The 19,536-nt window shown below is 44.5% G+C and overlaps 1 protein-coding gene across 2 annotated transcripts in view; it reads left to right on the top strand.

The window, feature by feature from the left end:
* Positions 1-11,676, top strand: part of SLC22A16 (solute carrier family 22 member 16) — a 51,631-nt gene extending 39,955 nt beyond the window's left edge. Inside the window, exons 6-8 of one of the 2 annotated variants that reach the window (XM_003255564.3) lie at positions 442-551; positions 5,134-5,233; positions 11,300-11,676. In XM_003255564.3, coding sequence (XP_003255612.1) covers positions 442-551; positions 5,134-5,233; positions 11,300-11,512 — 423 coding nt within the window. In that variant the 3' untranslated portion in view covers positions 11,513-11,676. The remainder of the gene's footprint in view (positions 1-441; positions 552-5,133; positions 5,234-11,299) is intronic. The other variant, XM_012505967.2, reaches the window with a different exon arrangement.
* Positions 11,677-19,536: the final 7,860 nt, after the last annotated feature.

The following is a 19,536-nucleotide window of genomic DNA, read 5'->3' as shown; positions in this document are numbered from 1 at the left end:
ATTCTCCTGCCTCAGCCTCCTAAAGTGCTGGGATTACAGGTGTGAGCCATTGGGCCCGGCACACAATTTGTTTGTGTGGCTCCTTGATTCATTCTGCTAGATCAGTCCCAGAAGGAGTGGGGAAATTCTTGGTGCCACCAGCACTATCTGGGCATGTCTCCTTCCAAAACAGTCTTCCCAACTGGCTTTTATCACAGTTCAAACCCTCCAAAGTGGATGGGGAGGAGAGACACACTGAAACTTTCCTCTACATTTCGTAAAGATGGAAAGCTTTCTCAGACTGTGAGTAGAGTTCAATACATTTAAACAGAAAAATAAGGCTCTTCATTGTTCTGAAAAAATACTGAAGGAATTAGAATGTTTAAGTAATTATTTTAAAGATTTTATATTTTCCTTTAAAAATACTACTTGTGATGATCTATTCTGCTAAATTTTTTTCAGAAACATTATATTTTGGGTGTGGTGACAGCTATGGTTGGAAAATTTGCCATCGGGGCAGCGTTTGGCCTCATTTATCTTTATACAGCTGAACTGTATCCAACCATTGTAAGGTAAGGATGAATAAGTTTCCGGTTGTTTCCCTGTTATCTTTCACTTGTGTGTCCTTTCATTGTATTTGGCCTTTACCCGTAAATGCTTCTTTTTCATAGAAGTTACCTGGATCTCTGAGATGGGAAAATGACATACTGATACTCATTTTGAGTCTGAGGCTTTGTACCATATTAGTGAGGATATTAAACAAATTATTTTGAAATAGCACTCTATTATTCCAAAAACATTTTAAGTTTCAAGTACCATAGACTTCCACTGAGTCTCTGTATTGACTCAAAGCTAATTTCTCAGGATGTGTCTCTCAGTGTTCTGATGTCAATTGTGTTAGTCTGCATGGGCTGCTGTAACAATATACCACAGGCTGGGTGGCTTAAACAGTAAAACTTTATTTTCTCACAGTACTGGAGGCTGGAAGTCCAAGAACAAGGTGTCGGCAGGTTTAGATTCTCCTGGGGCCTCTCTCCATGGTCTTCAGGTGGCGCCTCTTGCTACGTCCTCAAGGGGTCTTAACTCTGTGTGCACCGCTGATGTCCCTCCCTCTTCGTATAAGACACCGGCCATATTGGATAGGGCCCCACCCTAACAGCCTCATTTTAACTTAATCACCTCTTTAAAGAACTTATCTACAAATACCATTGCATCATAAAGTACCAGGGGTTGAATCTTCAACATTTGAACTTTGGGAGGCACAACTCAGCCCATAACATCAGTAATCATTGGCTCCCTGAGATTACCTCATCTGGAGGTTCTCAAAGCTGGCAGCTCATCAGAGTCATTGAGGCATTTCATAAAAAATACCAGTCTTGGGTCCTTACATCAGACCTGCTGGATCAATCCAAGAATGACACTGGGGATTTTTTTTTCTTTTTTCGAGATGGAGTCTCATTCTGTCGCCTAGGCTGGAGTGCAGTGGTGTGATCTCAGCTCACTGCAAGCTCCGCCTCCCGGATTCAAGCAATTCTCTTGCCTCAGCCTCTGGAGTAGCTGGGATTACACGTGCACGCCACTACACCTGGCTAATTTTTGTATTTTTAGTAGAGATGGGGTTTCACCATGTTGGTCAGGCTGGTCTTGAACTCCTGACCTCGTGATCTGCCAGCCTTGGCCTCCCAAAGTGTTGGGATTACAGGCATGAGCCACCGCGCCCAGCCGAGACTCAGGATTTTTAACAAGCTGTAGGTGACTCTTCGTTGCCACCCCCACCTCTTTGGGAATGTCTGATGTGATTCCCACTGATCTGGGAACCTCAGGGACTTTCAAGCTTTTAAAAAGCTTTTCCAAACACATTTTACTTGGAAACTCTTTATGTGGTGAAGAGGACAGAGGTCCTTTGTGGAAGCTCTGTTGAGTACCTGGAATCCCCCCAGTGCTCCTGCATTCTTGCTCCAGGGGGCTGCAGCAGAACTTCCAGGCCTTAACAGTGCATCCTTTGTAAACCACAGTTCTTGTTGCAGCCCTCATGTCCAGATAAGACAGCTGAGACCAGGGAGATCAAGTACCTGGTGCAAGACACACAGCTGGGACCTCAGCTATAAAGGGAAGGGATCCTTTCTCTGACTCTCCATTGGATTTTTTTTTTTTTTTGAGACAGAGTCTCACTCTGTTTCCCAGGCTGGAGTGCAATGGTGTGATCTTGGCTTACTGCAACCTCTACCTCCCAGGTTCAAGCGATTCTCCTGCCTCAGCCTCCTGAGTAGCTGGGATTACAGGTGTGCACCACCATGCCCTGCTAATTTTTCTATTTTTAGTAGAGACAGGGTTTCACCATGTTGGCCAGGCTGGTCTTGAACTCCTGACCTCAAGTGATCCACCCTCCTTGGCCTCCCAAAGCTCTAGGATTACAGGTGTGAGCCACTGCACCTGGCGCATCAGAGTTTTTGACTCTTTTTTTTTTGCAAAATGATCCTGTATTCTAAAGTGTAAATAGTGATTAGGGTCACACTGCTGCCAAGAGACGCTTGTCCCACAGATCTCCCCCTGTGAAATTCCGTAATAGTTTCCTATCTGCAGTCCTCCCTTAAATCCTCCAAGTGGCATTTTCCTAACACCTGCTTTATCAATAGAAGTTTTCATTTTCTAAGGGAAAAAATTTGTTAGTGAGCTTGGATAATTTCTTAGCCTATTAAAGACCCAATCTTAATGGCAACAAATAAACAAGATATTAAGGTTTGTCACAGGAAACTTTTTAAAAAATCTAACTGCTTAGCTAGTGGATTCATCCCTTTTAGGAGTATATTATTTGTCATGGGTTTCAAGTGTGAAAGGCAAGTGACTTTCTGTAGAGATAAGTCCATATAACACCAGCCCAGAGATGCCTCCTCCTTGTCTCCACAAACAGGAAGGATGTAGGACCTAGACAATCCATTAGTCAAGAGATAGCATAAATCCTTCCCTAGGAATTTTCCATGCCCACACACCTGCCTGCTGAAATGCTAGGGCAGGCAGCCCTGTGGACCAGGATGGGTAAGTACACTTGTGTTGGCTGTAGATAGATTAATGGATATCTAGATGGATGGACAGATGGATGGACGGACGGATGGATGGATGGATGGATGGATGGATGGATGGAAGAATGGATAGATAGAGTATGTACACACATATATCTAAGAAAAAAGTTTATCAGACTAATATGTGACCAGGGGTATAGAATAGCAGCGGAATAACTCCCTGCGTAATTGTCTATTAGCACAGTTGTCTGAGAGTGGAGTTTTTCTTCTTCCTCCATACTTCCCCTCTAGGTCACCCAGAGTGCTATTATTAGACCACTCTTGCAGTCTAATAATAAATACATCTTCTGTCCATTTTACAGGTTGTGGAACTGGAATTCACACAAAATTAGGATCATGGCCAAAGGCACCTGGCTAGTCAGTGACCCATGAGAACTCAGACCCACATCTTTTGGCCCTTTCTGTCACCCAGTGAAATACATGAGAATTTTTATGGGAGACAGGGCTCAACATTAGCGAGGGATGAGTTGCTAGCAGTAGAGCTTTAGTAGCAGAGGGGAAGAAGGTATTTTGGGGTAAGGGCTTCGTGGACTCTTCTCAGATCATATTGTGAAAGTGGCAGCCCTGTGCAGATGTACAGTAGCAGACAGGCAGAATAACAGATTACATTCTAGCACTTACAGGCTGACAATGATGGAGACTAGTTGAATGCAATAGAGAGTGAAGTTGCGTAATTGCCAACTTATGTTGCGGCTTTGGCTCCCTTGTGGCTGGCCCAGGGAAGAAGCCACTCTACATCAGGGAGAATATCTTTGGCATGTCCTGTGGGACCCTTCTGGCCTCTCAGATGGATTTCTGCTCAGCCAGGAAAAGCTTCAGATTTTCCCAGTTCAGAATTCAGATTGGACCAGATCCATGCAGTGCCTGGCACATGTTAGACTCTTGACACACATGTGCTGAGTGAATGTATGTTATACGCTAAGAAAGTGACAATCCAATCAAATAATGTCAATGTGCATTGCAATTATGAATATTATAGTATTTTTTAAGATCTTTTCTTTGTTGGCTTGGTTGTTGGTTTACAACCACAGGTACATGACCTCAAAAAAATCCAATATGTAAATATTTAATACAGGAAATCTTTAACCTACTCTTTGAGCTCCCTAAACACCCTAACACTGCATGCAAAACTTTACTTATGTACGATTTCTTTCTCAGAAGAATGCCATACTTTTTATCAGTTCACTATAAATGTGTGTGACCCAGAAAAGATGAGGCACCATTAATTTATAGAGGTACTTACACACATAAAAGGACAGTCTTTCCTTACTAACATTCTGTACATTTTCTCTAAGTAACCTTTAAAGAAAAGCACATTAAGATATTCCTTGACTCTAAAAAGTTGAAATAGAATAGTCCACAGGTATACAGATACTTTGTTCTCTCAAATTCCCACTCCCTACCTGAAACAAATTCCTGCTCTAGAAGACCTTATTATTCTTAATGGTAGGCTGGATCAATACACATAAGGGCCTCACCTGCACAGCAGATGAAGAATGGCTTACCTCCACAATCCTACCTTTTTTTGTCTTGAATTATATGCGTGCTTCTATACCCCACTGTTTCACACAATGTAGGTATTGTGATTCTTGAAAAATTTAAGTAAAATTATTTTCAAGCTTACATTTTTTTTTACGGTCATGTGTTGCTTAATGATGGGCACACGTTCTGGGAAATGCATCCTTTGGTGATTTTGTGGTTGTCAGAACATCATAGAGTGAACTTACACAAACCTAGATAGCCCAGCCTACTACACATCCAGGCTGTGTGGCACAGCTTATTCCTCCTCGGCTGTGACCTTCCACAGCATGTTACTGCACTGAATACTGCAGGCAGTCGTAACACAATGGTAAGTATTTGTGTATCTAAACATATTGAAAGATAGAACAAGGGAAGTAAAAATGTACTATTACAATCTCGCGGGGCCGCCGCGGTTGACGGAAACGTTGTAATGCGCTGCATGACAGCCCTTATCTTCGTTGAGGAGGGTGGGAAAGGAGCTGCAGGAAGCAGGTCCCTCAATCCCTGGGTCACTTGTGCCTTACTTGTCTCGGCCTCTCTCCTCTGTTTCCAGGTCACTGGCTGTGGGAAGCGGCAGCATGGTGTGTCGCCTGGCCAGCATCCTGGCGCCGTTCTCCGTGGACCTCAGCAGCGTTTGGATCTTCATACCACAGGTGTGCTTCAGTTTGCAGACCCTTCCCAAGGGGGCACGGAGGCAGTTTCTAATTGTCTATTAGCGACTTCTCTATTGTTATTTATTGAAAGCCAGTACATCATTTCCTAATGGGGTTTGTAGAAACAACCCCATTACCAACAGCTCGCCAATCGGTGAGTAGGGTGGTGGCTGCTGTGCGATTGGCCATTGGTGGCCTTACACCACCGCTGAGCTGTTCATTACAACTCTGCCTGCCACAAAAGGGCGTGTCCTCACCCTTCCCTGGAAGCCAGGCCTGGGGAAGGGAGAGCTCCGGTCTCCGTCCTCCTCAGGGCATCTGCCCCCACCCCCTGGCCCGGCTTTGCCTCTGTGTTCCCACTGAGTGCCTGCTGGACAAGGCGAATTCTGGGGGCTGCCTGCTCCGAAAAGATTCTGTGGTGCCTAATGGAGAGCGTTAGGAACCCATCGTTCTCAGTTGACCCGAACCTGAGGGGCTCCAGCAGTGTGAGCCATTTGCCTGGCTTCAAAGAGTGAGAGCAGGGACGCTTAGTTTGCAGATCCTCAGCTAGGGGCTGAGAGGCCGGGAAGGTACGTGAGCACCGCTGCACCTGGCTTTAGTGGACTCTTCTGCTCAGGAAGAAGATGTGGGATGTGGGGAGGGCAGGTGTGACTTGCTGGCCAACAGCCCCTCCCTCTCCCTCCCCTCCAGTGCCTCCTTTCTCTTTTCTGATTGCCCCTTAGACTCAGGCTGCAGGATTCCCTCCCGGCCTCCTCCCCGCCCCCTGCATGCATCACCTCTCCACCCGGCTGCAGGCGCGGGTTTCCTCCAGCCTCATGGACATTCTCCCTGGATGTCTCACCACAAACTCAATGTCTCCCAAGTAGAACTGGCCGGTGACACCTGTCTCCCACTTTTGGTTAAGGATAGGTCAGTGGCCTCAAGCATGACACTGTGGCATCGGCTTCTTATTCATACTGTTCTTTCATCACCAAATCCTCACATTCTCCTTCAAAACCACCCCTGCATGCCTGGCTCCAGTGCCTCCCAGTCTTCTCCTTGCGCTTCATCCCACACCTTGTCTGGGTAGCACAGAAGGCACCATGGCCATGACGCAGTGCCCCTGTCAGCTTCAGAATAAAAGTCCAAACTCAGCTGATATCCAGGGCCTTTCCCGATTGACCCCCTGCCCACCTCCCCTGTTCTGTTCCTCATGCAGCTTCCCCTCTTCTCCACACTCAGCCCCACTGCAAGCCTTCCCCTCTCCTCCCTGTCCTCACCCCACCTCCTCCCCTTCCATGCCACTGCCCAAATGGCTCCTCCAAAGACAGCGCTCCTCTCATGTATCTGTTAAGTAGCCTTCCAGGTAGCCGCTTTCCAGGAGGCCAGCCAGATCTAGTGACCCCGCCTCTCCTTTTTCTCAAGCATGTCTGTACAGCATTTAGCGGGTGCCTCTTTCAGTTGCTGTCGCAGTGTGGCTTTATGATTTGCGTGTGTGCCTTCGTCGCCCCAGTCAGGCTGTTGTGCTTTGCAGAGCAGGACATTTTGCATCCCCACAGCTGGGCCTAGCCAAGAGTTTCCCTCAGCTTATGTGCCATCCATGCTGTCATTCACCTACTATTTTAAATCAAATAGATTGACTTTTGGAAATTAGCTCTGTCCTAAACAATATCAGTGAGGTCATGGGTGTTATACTAATTATGTGTTTTTCTAAAAGACACTAACATAATCTCACAAATAATAAAACAATGCTTGGTATCCCCCGGAGTTGCCTTGTACACACAGCAGGTACACATACAGCTCTTCGGGAATCGCTGGCTTGGCATGAGTGTCTCCCGCGTCCCCGGGGCAGGCGCTCAGTAAAGCGCTTGGATGTGCCATTGGGGTGTTAGATCCCAGCCACTTTCTCAGGCTGACTCTGAGGTTAAGAAACCATATGGGCTGTGTGGGAGGTGTTTTGGGGGAGTCTACCACCCTTTTTAGGTCAGGAACTTTTCTAGAAGAATCTCCTTTCTGCTAGCACTTGTTTTCCTTATTTTTTTTTCAAAAAAGATAAAATGAAAAAGTGTTTATTAAAATAAGAAGTTGAAACATGCAAATATAAAATAGATAAATTTATAAAAGGTAATTACCAGAAATAAAACCAAATAAATATATTTTTAATGGATATCTGTAAGGCTCAACTAAGGACTACGGACTCAGAAGGGATCTCTAATTTTATTTAACAGATATTTAAACAAGCTCCTTTTATTTTTATTATTCTTCTGAGACAGAGTCTTACTCTGTTGACCAGGCGGGAGTGCAGTGGTCTGATCCCGGCTCACTGCAACCTCCACCTCCCAGGTTCAAGCGATTCTCCTGCTTCAGCCTCCCAAGAAGCTGGGACTACAGGCTTGTGCCACCCAGGCTGGCTAATTTTCTAAATATTTTTTAGTAGAGACAGGGTTTCACTATGTTGGCCAAGCTGGTCTGGAACTCCTGACCTCAGGTGATCTGCCCATCTCGGCCTCCCAAAGTGCTGGGATTACAGGCATAAACTACCATGCCCTGCCTAAACAAGCTCTTTCTGAAAATGCTTTACAAAAATTAGTCTTCATATAATGCAGATACTGTTGTTCTCTCCATTTTACAGATGAGGAGACTGATGGACAGAAAGTAATTATTAGCCCAGGGTCACACACCTTAAAGGTGACAGCTGGGATTTGAACCCAAATACCATGCTCTCTTGCCTTTTACACAAGGTCCAACAAACAATCTGTACAAAAGCGAGCACAGAGCAGTCAGCTCCTTGTCCAGCCTGGCCATGAGTGGCCCGTCCCTTCTCTAAGACAGGCTCTGGCCACAGGGTGTGGTGTATATTTGTGGAAGTAGTCTGTGAATGTGCTTCCTTTGGATCTAAGGAGTATTACCTATTGTTTGTAATGAGTCAAAAAAAATAATCAAATTTCCCATTAAACTTGTTTATGGATGTCAAACTGCCTGGGGAGCCAGTGTTTTCATTTTGAGAAATGAAAACTCTGATCTGGAAGATGTTTATATTTTCTCTTTTGAAAACAGGCACATGAAAAATCACTCGTTCTGATGCTTTTATTATTAGCCATTATTTTCTAGTAATCTATAAAAGGACACGTAATTAGCTTTTTGTGTGCTCATTAACTCATTTGGCAATCGTTGACTGAGTGTTGGTTTTCAACTAGCCACCCTGCTAGGTGCTAAGGAGCAGATGAAAGAAATAGCCTGTCTTGACAGACGTCCAGTCTAGTGGGAAGGGCAGGAGAGCAAACCATCACCAGCCCTGAAGAGAAGGGCTGGAGTGGGGAAATGCCAGGTAGAGTGATTTAAGAGATACAACAGCAGTAATGATGGAACATTAAGAAACATCTTGTTTTTCAATATATAATAGCAGTAGGGCAGACGTGGTGGCTCACACTTGTAATCCCACACTTTAGGAGGCCAGGGGTTCAGGACCAGCCTGGCCAATATGGCGACACCCCATCTCTACTAAAAATACAAATATCAGCCGGGCATGGTGGTGCGTGCCTGTAGTCCCAGCTACTCGGGAGGCTGAGGCAGGAGAATTGCTTGAACCCGACTGCCTGACTGCTCTTACTACCAAGCTAAGAATATATATATATATATATATATGCAGTAATGAGAGCTTACAGGTATTGGCTACTTACTGCAGCCAGGCACTGTTCTAAGTGCCTTTTGCGTAATATTTAATTTCATCCTCTCAGCAGTTGTTTGCAACAGATACTATCCTTTCATCCATTTTACAGAAAAGGACTCTGAGGAGCAGAGGTTAAGAAACTTGCCCAAAGCCACACAGGTAGCAGGTGGCAAGTACCCAGGCAATGTGGGTATGGAGATTATAAAAGGGTCAAGAACATTTCTTTTTCTTTCTTTCTTTTTTTTTCTTTTCTTTTTTTTTTTTTTTTTTTTTGAGACTGGGTCTCACTCTGTCACTGAGGTTGGAGTGCAGTGGTGGAATCTTGGCTCAATGCAACCTCTGCCTCCTGGGCTCAAGCGATTCTCCCACTTCAGCCTCCCAAGTAGCTGGGACCACAGGCATGTGCCACCACACCCTGCTAATTTTTATATTTTTCATAGAGAGTTTCACCATATTGCCCAGGCTGGTCTCGAACTCCTGACCTCACGTGATCCGCCAGCCTCCCAAAGTGCTGGGATTACAAATGTAAGCCACTGCACCCAGCCTTTGAGAACTTTTTTTTTTTGAGACGGAGTTTCACTCTTGTCGCCCAGGCTGGAGTTCGGTGGCACAATCTTGGCTCACTGCAACCTCCGCCTCCTGGGTTCAAGCAATTCTCGTGCCTCAGCCTCCCAAGTAGCTAGGATTACAGGCATGTGCCACCTCGCCTGGCTAATTTTGTAATTTTAGTAGAGACAGAGTTTCACCCTGTTGGCCAGGCTGGTCTCGAACTCCTGACCTCAGGTGATCCACCCACCTCAAGCTTCCCGAAATACTGGGGTTATAGTCGTGACCCACCATGACTGGCCCTTTGAGAGCTTTTCTTTTTGCCAAGGGAAAATAGCCAGCAACAAGGAAAAGATCAAAAATATGTGAGAAGGAGGTTGGACGATGGATGGAGGGAGATCTCTGAGGAGTAGGTGAGAGGCGATGGGGTCTGGAGAGCGTGAAAAGATCCGCCTGGCCAGGATGAGGGAGGGGTGGGAAAGGGGGGACTTATTCCGAAGTTTGGTTTGGGGCTTGGGGGGTTGTGGGGAGCTGGTCAGGGGAGCAGGAGTGAGGAGGAGGTGGAGAGGTATGATTTGTTTCCTGCCTGACTAGTCTTACTACCAAGCTAAGAAGAAAAATTCCATTCTGTTCTGGATCTTCCATTTGATTCTATTTTGCTTTTAGACTTACTCAGTGTTTTTCAGACCCTGACTTAGGGCTCTTTTGGGTTTCTAGATCATTGGATATACTTGCCGTGTCTTGAGAGACCAGAAAACGTCTTTAAAATTCCTTTGGAATGTCACTTGAAATTCTGCTACTGCGTCTGGGTTAAGCTTACTCATATATTTCTAAGAATTAGGTTATCAGTGCTCTGCAAAACAAAATAAAAAACTGCCTTCCCAGGTCTCGTCTGTTATGGATGTGATCTGGCATCACTTCACACTTGCTCTATGTATTTTATGATTCTCATTCTCAGAGGCTATAAACATACCAAGTGCGTAGATTTGTCAGAAAACCCATACCTTAATTTATTTTTATAGGGTCTTTCCAGCAAATATATTTTGCTAAAGGAGTTTAAATTAAGTAAGGACAGATTGTGTTTTTACGGATTGTATAGAGATTTAGCTCTGTTAATAAAAACCACCCAGCATCTTCATGACGATAAACAGATAATAGATATGCAGACTTTAATTTTTAATGTGACCTGCATTTTTAAAAGCAAACGCCTTGGTGCTAGTCTAAAAGGCTGCCTTTTGTGTGTCAAAATCCGGAAAATAAAGAAATCACACCGAACTGTATAGGAAATTATATGGATCCCTGCCCCATAAAGTAGCAATTTGTTTTCACTGCCTTTGTTTAGCTTGCCCCAAATTCCGTAGATTCTGGTTGATTGAAACCTGTTTTCATTCATTCATTCGCTATCATTTACTGAACTCTGATAGTGTACTGATTATTGGGGCAGGGACAGGGTTGACTAAGACAGTCGCTGCTTGGCATGTCCTGACCCAGGGCTCAGTTGCTTGTCACCTCCACCAGACTCCGGGGTCTGGAAAGATGGGGCAAGCAAGGGTCTTTTTTCTTTCTGACCACAGTTCCTAGGACAGCACCTTCAGGAGTAGTAATGCAGGCAGTAGCTGGCAATTGAGGAGGCACTCCACAGTGGGTCATGAAGGAATGAATGAGTGAATGATGAGATTAAGCCTCGTTGATGAGGAAAAGAACTCGAAGTCCAGCACAAGTAACCAAAGGTCTCACCGAGTAATCACAGTGACAACTGTTACGTCAAATTCAATTCCATTACCCTCTGAAAACAGTCAGGAAATTCTATTCTCCGAAGGGTGCGTTCCTTTCTTGATGTGTCACTTATCATTATTTTTAATTCCTTCTAGTTGTTTGTTGGGACTATGGCCCTCCTGAGTGGAGTGTTAACACTAAAGCTTCCAGAAACCCTTGGGAAACGGCTAGCAACTACTTGGGAGGAGGCTGCAAAACTGGAGGCAGAGAATGAAAGCAATTCAAGCAAATTACTTCCCACAACTAATAATAGTGGGCTGGAAAAAACAGAAGCGATTACCCCCAGGGATTCTGGTCTTGGTGAATAAATGTGCCATGCGTGCTGTCTAGCACCTGAAATATTATTTACCCTGATGCCTTTGTATTAGAGGAATCTTATTCTCATCTCCCATATGTTGTTTGTATGTCTTTTTAATAAATTTTGTAAGAAGATTTTAAAGCAAATGTGTTATAAAAGAAATAAAAACTAAGAAGAAAATTCTCAGTTTTAAAAACTGCTTTCTTATTGCTGCAAAATATTTTTCAACATTTGTTTTTCTATGTAGTTGATTTTCAACCTTTCCCCACCACCCCCCTACCATGCATGCCAGAGGGAGTTCACCTATTTCTTTTCTTTTCTTTCCTTTTCTTTTCTTTTTTTGAGATGGAGTCTCTCTCTGTCGCCCAGGCTGGTGTGCAGTGGCGCGATCTCGGCTCACTGCAAGCTCTGCCTCCCGGGTTCATACCATTCTCCTGCTTGAGGCTCCCGGAGTTCACCTATTTCTATCCGCGCCAGTGCCACCCCTCCACGGCTTCCCAAAAGAAGGGGCATGTGAGAATGCATTTCTTTTGACAAAGCTCCTTGCAGATTCTATTTCTGATATTATTTTCCCCTCTTATGAGAATCGTAGCTCTGAAAACAAGTCTTATTCAGAAATGCCCTCTCAAAAAATGCTTGCCTTCACAATTAAACCATAAAAAATCAGAGCTACAAAAATGATGTCTTGCTTCCCAGAACCTTGAGCCAAGAAGGCTTGAATGTGCAGTTGTGCTTGTATTTGGTTCAGATAAGGGACACACACCTGCCAGGGTCCAAGAGTGAGCTTTCTAGTCTGGTATTCTTATTTTTCCCAAATTTACCAAATTCTCCCTGTAAGTCTTCTTTACAGCCCAGAGAGGCTGTGACTTTTTAACCCACTGCGAACTTTTTCAGTTGGCAGATCATCCAGGAAACTGACTTTAAGTACCATCTGGATTTGTTGCCATTGGAAAAATGTTTGTAAGTATTCTTGCCTTTAAAAAAATAATTTACATGAAGATTTTACTCTTTTTTTTACTATACATTTTTTCCCAACTCTACTTAAAACCATAGTCTTTCAAAAACATTAATATCCTGGACACTTCAACTGCAAATTATGTCATCATCTTATCTGTGGAAGAATGCATTTCAGATTTATAGTCAGTTTCCCATAGGTTTTGGGTTTTTCCTTACTGTGGTTTCATCATAAGTTCATTATCTTTTTTGTTGCTCTGGAAATTTTGCTGTTAGGTATGTCTTATATCCTGCATTTGAATTGGTGAAACATTAGCATTATCTGCAGAAGAAAGTAAAAGAAGGCAGTTATATAGATGTTGTGATTTTAAAAAGCATTGCCAAGGGGAAAAAAAAGGAGGGATTTAACCTCAATTATTGATTATTCATACGAGTTTAGTTTCCTGGGTAATTGCTTAGTTCTTCACTTGGTCTTTCCATTAACAAAGAAAAAATAAAGCCAAAAACTTTTCTTCCTTTATAAAAGAAAATAACATATATAGGAGTTTATGGAGAAAAAGGAGGAAGACATTTCTTGAATCTTTCCCTTATTTCTTATTTTGTCTCTTTTTTCTTTTCCCTCAGCCTATTTTTCTCCTGCCGTTAAAATTTTTCCTCTTAGTTAACATTTGATACTTTCTTTCTTTCCTTTTTTGAGACAATGTCTGGCTCTATCCTCCAGGCTGGAATGCAGTGGGCTCACTGCAACTTCCGCCTCCTGGGCTCAAGCAATCCTCCCACCTCAACCTCCCGAATAGCTAGGACTGCAGGCACCTGCCATCATGTCCAGCTAATTTTTGTATTTTTTGTAGGATTTGTATTTTTTGACAGGATTTCACCATGTTGCTCAGGCTAGTCTCAAAGTCCTGAGCTCATGCAATCCACCAGTCTTGGCCTCTTAAACTGCTGGGATTACACAGGTGGGAGACAACACGCCTGGCAACACTTTCTTGACTTTACTTTTATATTCTGTTAGTTTGCTAAGGTGATCATAGCAAAATACCACAGACTGAGTGGCTTAAACAAGAGAAATTATTTCTTCACAGTTCTGAAGGCTGGAAGCTCCAGATCATGCTGCCGGCACGGTTGGTTTCCTCTGACACTTCTCAGGCTAACAGCTGGTTGCCCTCCTGCTGTCTTTTAACATGGTCATCTATTTGTGTATACACACCGCTGGCTGGTATCTTTCCCTCTTCTTTTAAGGCCATCAGTCATATTGGACTAGGGCTCCACTCCAATGACCTCATTTTAACTTAATCACCATTTGAAGATCTCATCTCCATATATGGTTGCATTCTGAGGGTTGAGATTTCAACATATGAATCTTGAGGCATTTCTTTACATTTTTATTGCCCACTGTCTTTGTCAGTATGTGCAACCTTCTGATTTTATACTTGGAAAATGGTGATGGTCTATAATAGTTGGAACCTAGTCATAACACGTCCGATCTGTCTCTGATTGCAAATATTTCAAGGAGTACTTTACCGTAGCATTACAATGAACAGAGAACAAACCACACACAAGTAGGTAAACTTCAGATAGGTGACCTTGTTTCTCAGTTCTGTGTCACTGAGGTTAATGCACTAACTTGACTTTGACAGGCTGCGAAGTGTGAGAGGCAATGGAAGCCTGGAAATAAAAAAGCCCTGACTATAAGCATTCCTGCTTAAGCAAACCAATCTCTCTTTACCTCCATCTTCTCATTTGGAAATTCAGGATTATCACACAATGTCCCTCTGGGAATGGGAATATTGAATGAAATAATATATCAACACCATTTAACGCCACTCTGCACAGCCCCGACATTTTACAAGGCTATTTGTCCATTCACTGTATGCGACTCCACCCTCATTAGGTGTCCTGCCCAGTCTTGGTCTTGGCCAGTGGGCATGGGGGCCCCGTCTATCAGTGCTCCACATGTGTCGCTGTCCTGACTGTGCCCTACCACACACCGTTGTCCTCCCTTGTGGACTCTGCAGTTTAGCTACCTGGAGATACTTCTGCAGTTTCCCTTGTGCTCCAGTGGTTAGTTTCGGTCCATGATAGCTGCAGGGAAGACTCACTGAAGCTAATGACGCATAAACTTCAGACTCCTTCAGTTGGACAGGCTCCTGCGATGGAGCTTAGTAATGGGTCCACTTGGACATAAGCTTTCACAGAATTTTGTACATTTTGCAAAAGTAAGATCTAGTCACTACAATCAGCTGAGACCACCATCTTCTTCCACTTGGTTTTCCCTTCTATCACATTCCTCCTCTGTCAGATGTTATCAAAGTGGTCACAGGCATTCTTTTCTTTTGTGATCTTGTAATTTTTTTCCTCTAAAGAGGGCTCTTGAAACTGTACAAACTTCAGACCCCACAAAAGCTGAATCTGTCCCCTGAATCACTGTTAAAAGGTATGTTGTTAGGGAGGTTTATATTCAAAATATGCTCTGAATGTATTCAATTAAATGCTCTGTTCTGAGGGACCCACCTGTGCCCTTTCTCTCACTCCTATCAAATATGTAATGAAAACATACTAAGTGCAAAATGGTGTAGGCCAAGGGGGTACTTAATAAATTCTTGTATATGGTGAAGAGGAGTATTTTCTTTTTCTTTTTTCTTTTTTTTTTTTTTGAGACGGAGTCTCGCTCTGTCGCCCAGGCTGGAGTGCAGTGGCGCAATCTCGGCTCACTGCAAGCTCCGCCTCCCGGGTTCACGCCATTCTCCTGCCTCAGCCTCTCGGAGTAGCTGGGACTACAGGCGCCTGCCACCACGCCCGGCTAATTTTTTGTATTTTTTTTTTTTTTTTTTAGTAGAGACGGGGTTTCACCGTGGTCTCGATTTCCTGACCTCGTGATCCGCCTGCCTCGGCCTCCCAAAGTGCTGGGATTACAAGCGTGAGCCACCGCGCCCGGCCGAAGAGGAGTATTTTCTTATCGAAGATGGTAAAGCTGACTACGGCAGCCAATGTCTTTGGCAACTTCCCCCAACAGAATGTCTGGAAGTTTCGATGTTTGTTGTTTTACCTGAATTTGCCAGAAGTCAGTGATGGCTGCTGTTTTTATGTCTGAAGTCTACAGTGCACCAACATTTCACTGGCAACTGCTTGTTCTCTAAGTAAACTTTTTTTTAATTCCTGGCCTCTCTCTGGGCTCACCCATGCCAGTTGGTGTCAGCCGTTCTGCTGGAATTGAGGATCTGAAGAACATCTTAAGCAATTCTTGGGTAAAAGAGCCGCTGTCAGAGATTTTATCTGTAGGAACAAGTTGGGGGAGCAGGTGGTCAGCATGCTACCTGATTCTTGATTAGTTAGCAGTTTCAGGGGAGCAGGTCAAAAGTACACCAACCCACCCTGGTCAATGTCTAACTAGAAGTCTCCCTAAAGCCTGGCTTATAATCTCATTAACCCCATGAGGACGATTGCACTGTCCTACTTCCCTGCCCCAAACTGCTGTACACATGGGAATCCCTGGCCCCTGAGCCTGGTATCTTCAATAGTCTTCTGAAGAATGCAGGCTTAGGTTCTGCATTTACTGGCCACGGACACACCAGCAAGGCTAACACCCTGCAAGCCAGGAACACCCACGGAGAGCAGAGCAGGAGGGGAGGGTGGCTAGAGAGACCCCAAATGTGCTGCAGAGATGAGTCCCTGGGGACCTCTGCAGCCCAAGCTTAAAAGTCTCCGAGAAGCGTTGGGAAGATGATGAAGCCCAGCTCCCCTGCAGTCTCAGGGAGATCAGGTCAACTTTTCAGACCCCAACCACTCACCTGGAAAACAACACTAGATTCTCCCCAGGTGGTTCCTGAGGTCCCTTTTAGAAATCACCCTCAATGATACCTAAATCAGTTTTCCCATCCATTTTCTGAAGGACCCTTCACTTAAGTCATAGTGCTACAGCTCTGCGTTTAAAAAAAAAAAATGATTTATTAGTCCTATCTGTATAGACTCTGCACTACTACAGAGAAGGTTTCTTTCTGGGTTTCATTTCTGAGTATGTCCTCCTCTTCTTGCTTTTCAGGAAAACATAGAGTCCTAACCTGGGCAGGGGGAGAGAAAGCCTTCTCAGATCTCTTCCGTGGCTCCCATTACTTTTTGAACACAGTCTTGCATCCTAGCCAGATTTCCAGCACTTTCACACCCTGGTCTTGCACAAACCTCCCCATGAACCCCCCACTCTTTCCTCAGCTCACTTTGAACTTCCTGCCTCTGCGGCTTTGTCTCTCCAGAAATTTTTCTCCCTTCTCTTCTTTGTCCATCAAAATCCCACTGATTGTTCGGGGCTTTCCTCACTTCCCATTTATGCTCCTGGACTGGCCACTTGGGTCCACTGTACTCTCTCTCCTGATCCTTCACAACACCTGCAGTATGTGCTGTTAGTTAGAGGACAGTCTTACTCTGCCTTGTTTCCTTTCTTGAGGGAGCAAACATCTCAGAAGTTCTTAAATCTTTTATAGCTCTTGCAGTATGTCTTGGACAAAGTGACTGCTCCATAAATGTTTGTTGATTGATTTTCATAGTAGGAGCGCAATAAAATATGTATACCACCTGTGATACTGGGAGCTATGTATTTGGTCTTCATTCACATTTCCTCACATATAGCTCCTAAAACCCTTGGAATCTCCAGAGTGATAACAGTGTCTTTTGTATGCTAATGAGATATCTGGTGGCTGGAGCCCTGTAGTAAGCTTCAGGATAGGAGCTGGTCATCTGGAAATGACAAGACATGATTAGAGAGTGGGGACTTTCAGCCCTATCCCCAACCTCTAGGGAGAAGGGGTTGAAGGTTAAGTTGGCCACTAGTGGCCAATGTTTTAACCATCATGTCTACATAATAAAGCTTTCATTAAAAAAAAAAAAAGAAAAACACAAGACAGTGTTTAGGGAGCTTCCAGATGGCTGAATATGTGGAGGTTCCTGGAGGTTGTGCCCCCAGAGAGGGCACGGGAGCTCCTTGCCCCTTCCCACATGCCTAGCCCTGGCCCTCTCTTCCACATGGCTCTTCATCTGTATCCTTTGTAATATCCATATTAATAAATGGGTAAAGGTAAGCAAAGTGTTCTTTTGAGTTCTGGAGCCACTCTAGCAAATTGAACCATTATTAATTGAACCTGAAAAGGGGCTTGTATGGACCCTGATTTATAGCCCATCAGTCAGAAACCCACAACCTGGGGCTTGTGATTGGCATCCAAAGTAGGGTAAGTCTTGTGGGGCTGAGCCCTCAACCTGTGGGATCTGACACTGTCTCTAGGTAGCTGGTGTCAGAATTGAATTGCATTAGACGACATGCAGCTAAAGTGTCTGCTAGGAAGTCTGCAGAATGGGATGCTTGGTGTGTAGGGAGACAACCCCCACACACCTGGTCACAGAAAGTGTTCTGTATTCAGTGACTGTGACAGTATTGAGCATAGCCAGAGAAAAAGCTGCTTTTCCCCACCACCCCCGCACCGGCCCTCAGACCACCTTACAAAGAATTGTACATATCTCAACTTATCAGAGACCTATGACAACTTGCAAGGGATTCTTAGTTCATTCTCGGTTTTCAGATGGGCAATCCAACTCAGAAGTCAGGTGATTTGCTCAAGGTAAAAATGCAGGTCTCTTGACACCAAAAGTTTGTGCTTTGGTTAAGAGCTTGAGCTTTGGCCAGGCGCAGTGGCTCAAGCCTGTAATCCCAGCACTTTGGGAGGCCGAGGCAGGTGGATCACGAGGTCAGGAGATTGAGACCATCCTGGCTAACATGGTGAAACCCCGTCTCTACTAAAAATACAAAAAAATTAGCCGGGCCTGGTGGCGGGCGCCTGTAGTCCCAGCTACTCGAGAAGCTGAGGCAGGAGAATGGCGTGAAACCAGGAAGCAGAGCTTGCAGTTAGCTGAGATTGAGCCAATGCGCTCCAGCCTGGGCGACAGAGCCAAACTCCGTCTCAAAAAAAAAAAAAAAAAAAAAAAAAGAGCTTGAGCCTTGATGTCAGATATCCAGACTGGATTTTACCATTTAAGAGACCCTGGGCCCTTCCTTACTGTCTTAGAGCCTCAATTTACTCATATACAGAATGGTGATAGTGATAATAGTACCTACTTCATAGGGTGGTTGTGATACGTGATCTCATACATGTGTCTAGAACATGGTTAATGCTAAATATACATTATTGAAAATATTATTGTCACTAATTTGACACATCACACTGCCTCCCTGGAAACAAACTTGTTAACTGTGCCTCATGCCTAGAGCTCAGTAGACACTCATCAAATATTGAATCCCTTCTTTGAATATGTGGGCTAAACCAGGGATCCCAAATCCCCAGGCCACAAACCACTACTAGTCCGTGGCCTGTTAGGAACTGGCCTCACAGCAGGAAGTGAGCCATGAGTAAGCAAGTGAAGCTTTGTCTTCATTTACAGCCACTCCCTATCATTTGCATTAATGCCTGAGCTCTGCCTCTTGTCAGATCAGCTGAGGCACTAGATTCTTATAGGAGCGAAAACCCTACTGTAAACTGCGCACACGAGGGATCTAGTTTGCGTGCTCTTTATGAGAATCTAATGCCTGATTATCTGTCGCTGCCTCCCATTACTTTGGGAGAAAACCATCTAGTTGCAGGAAAACAAGCTCAGGGCTCCCACTAATTCTACATTATGTTGAGTTGTATAATTTTTCATTATATATTACAACATAATAATAACAAAAATAACGTGCACAATAAATGTAATGCACTTGAATCATCCTGAAACCATCTCCCCATCCACAGTCTGTGGGAAAATTGTCTTCCACGAAACCAGCCCCTGGTGCCTAAAAGGCTGGGGACTGCTGGGCTAAAGAATCATGTGGTTCTATCCTAGATTATCTCCTGAATAGTGTTTCCAGCTCCAGTCAATCAACAACATTACTCAGCCCTCACCCCCTCCTTCCTGCTTCCCCCACCAGCTGCCCCAGCAGAGCCAGGCACCCGACTAACTGTGGGCAGCCAAACGAGCTTGGAAATTGGACAGGCTCACCCATTATTCACCATACCTACAAATCAGCTGGAGAAAGCCCAGGCTGGCAGCCAGATGGAGGGC

This window comes from Nomascus leucogenys, chromosome 3, assembly GCF_006542625.1.
Source record: "Nomascus leucogenys isolate Asia chromosome 3, Asia_NLE_v1, whole genome shotgun sequence".
Taxonomy (NCBI): Eukaryota; Metazoa; Chordata; class Mammalia; order Primates; family Hylobatidae; genus Nomascus; species Nomascus leucogenys.
Note: the sequence above shows the minus strand (reverse complement) of the source record. Positions and strands in the feature narration are given on the sequence as shown.